The sequence below is a fragment of the Plasmodium vivax genome, genomic scaffold (assembly GCF_000002415.2).
Source record: "Plasmodium vivax scf_7092 genomic scaffold, whole genome shotgun sequence".
Classification (NCBI taxonomy): Eukaryota; Apicomplexa; class Aconoidasida; order Haemosporida; family Plasmodiidae; genus Plasmodium; species Plasmodium vivax.
In genome coordinates this window covers 1-1,196 of record NW_001849990.1, presented here as the reverse complement: position 1 = coordinate 1,196, position 1,196 = coordinate 1, and the positions used below count along the sequence as shown (strand labels likewise).

Sequence of the window (1,196 nt, the reverse complement as noted above, 5' to 3'; positions counted from 1 at the left end):
TTGGCAGTACATCAATGGGCGTGGATAGCGGTTTGACTCACGGGGATTTCCAAGTCTCCACCCCATTGACGTCAATGGGAGTTTGTTTTGGCACCAAAATCAACGGGACTTTCCAAAATGTCGTAACAACTCCGCCCCATTGACGCAAATGGGCGGTAGGCGTGTACGGTGGGAGGTCTATATAAGCAGAGCTCTCTGGCTAACTAGAGAACCCACTGCTTACTGGCTTATCGAAATTAATACGACTCACTATAGGGAGACCCAAGCTGGCTAGTTAAGCTTGGTACCGAGCTCGGATCCAGTACCCTTCACCATGAACGGGGAAGAAAAAAACAATTTTTGCAAAGACGCGGCACTGAACCATGCAGAGGTGACAACGGAAGAAAAGCACGCGGAAGCGGTACCAGAAAATCTAACATGTCTAATTTGCTATGATGACATAGACGAAAGCAACTACATCGAATATAAAACCAGCCAATTTAGCGAGTGGCACCCGAGCATGTTCTGCCAAAACTGCACAGGCATATTAATACAAACCCAGTACCATAAGTATATAAATAACGTGCAAAAGTCAGAGTGCCTGAGGGAACAGAAAAACCTACTTGAAATGGGACCTCCAATAAATGTAAAGGACAAAAACGGCTTTCCCCTCTCAGATGGAAATGAAATTTACTGCCTTTGGTACTTTTGCGATAAAAAAATTCACTCGGCAAAGTTGGATGGCAGCTTGGCGGGCGAGGAACGAATGAAGTTGTGGAATGAGTTAAAAAATTTTCTCATAAAAGAGGAGAAAACGGACAAAGCGGAGAAGGGTCAAGACAATTCTGCAGATATCCAGCACAGTGGCGGCCGCTCGAGTCTAGAGGGCCCGCGGTTCGAAGGTAAGCCTATCCCTAACCCTCTCCTCGGTCTCGATTCTACGCGTACCGGTCATCATCACCATCACCATTGAGTTTAAACCCGCTGATCAGCCTCGACTGTGCCTTCTAGTTGCCAGCCATCTGTTGTTTGCCCCTCCCCCGTGCCTTCCTTGACCCTGGAAGGTGCCACTCCCACTGTCCTTTCCTAATAAAATGAGGAAATTGCATCGCATTGTCTGAGTAGGTGTCATTCTATTCTGGGGGGGTGGGGGTGGGGCAGGACAGCAAGGGGGGAGGATTGGGGAAGACAATAGCAGGCATGCTGGGGGATGCGGG

General features: G+C 48.5%; 1 protein-coding gene across 1 annotated transcript; it reads left to right on the top strand.

The window, feature by feature from the left end:
- Window positions 1-312: 312 nt before the first annotated feature.
- On the top strand, window positions 313-952 carry PVX_231290 (hypothetical protein; the record flags this gene model as incomplete). The annotated part of the gene is made up of 1 exon (XM_001612334.1): window positions 313-952. The coding sequence occupies exon 1, from the start codon at window positions 314-316 to the stop codon at window positions 950-952; it is 639 nt and encodes a 212-aa protein (XP_001612384.1). The 5' UTR covers window position 313.
- Window positions 953-1,196: the final 244 nt, after the last annotated feature.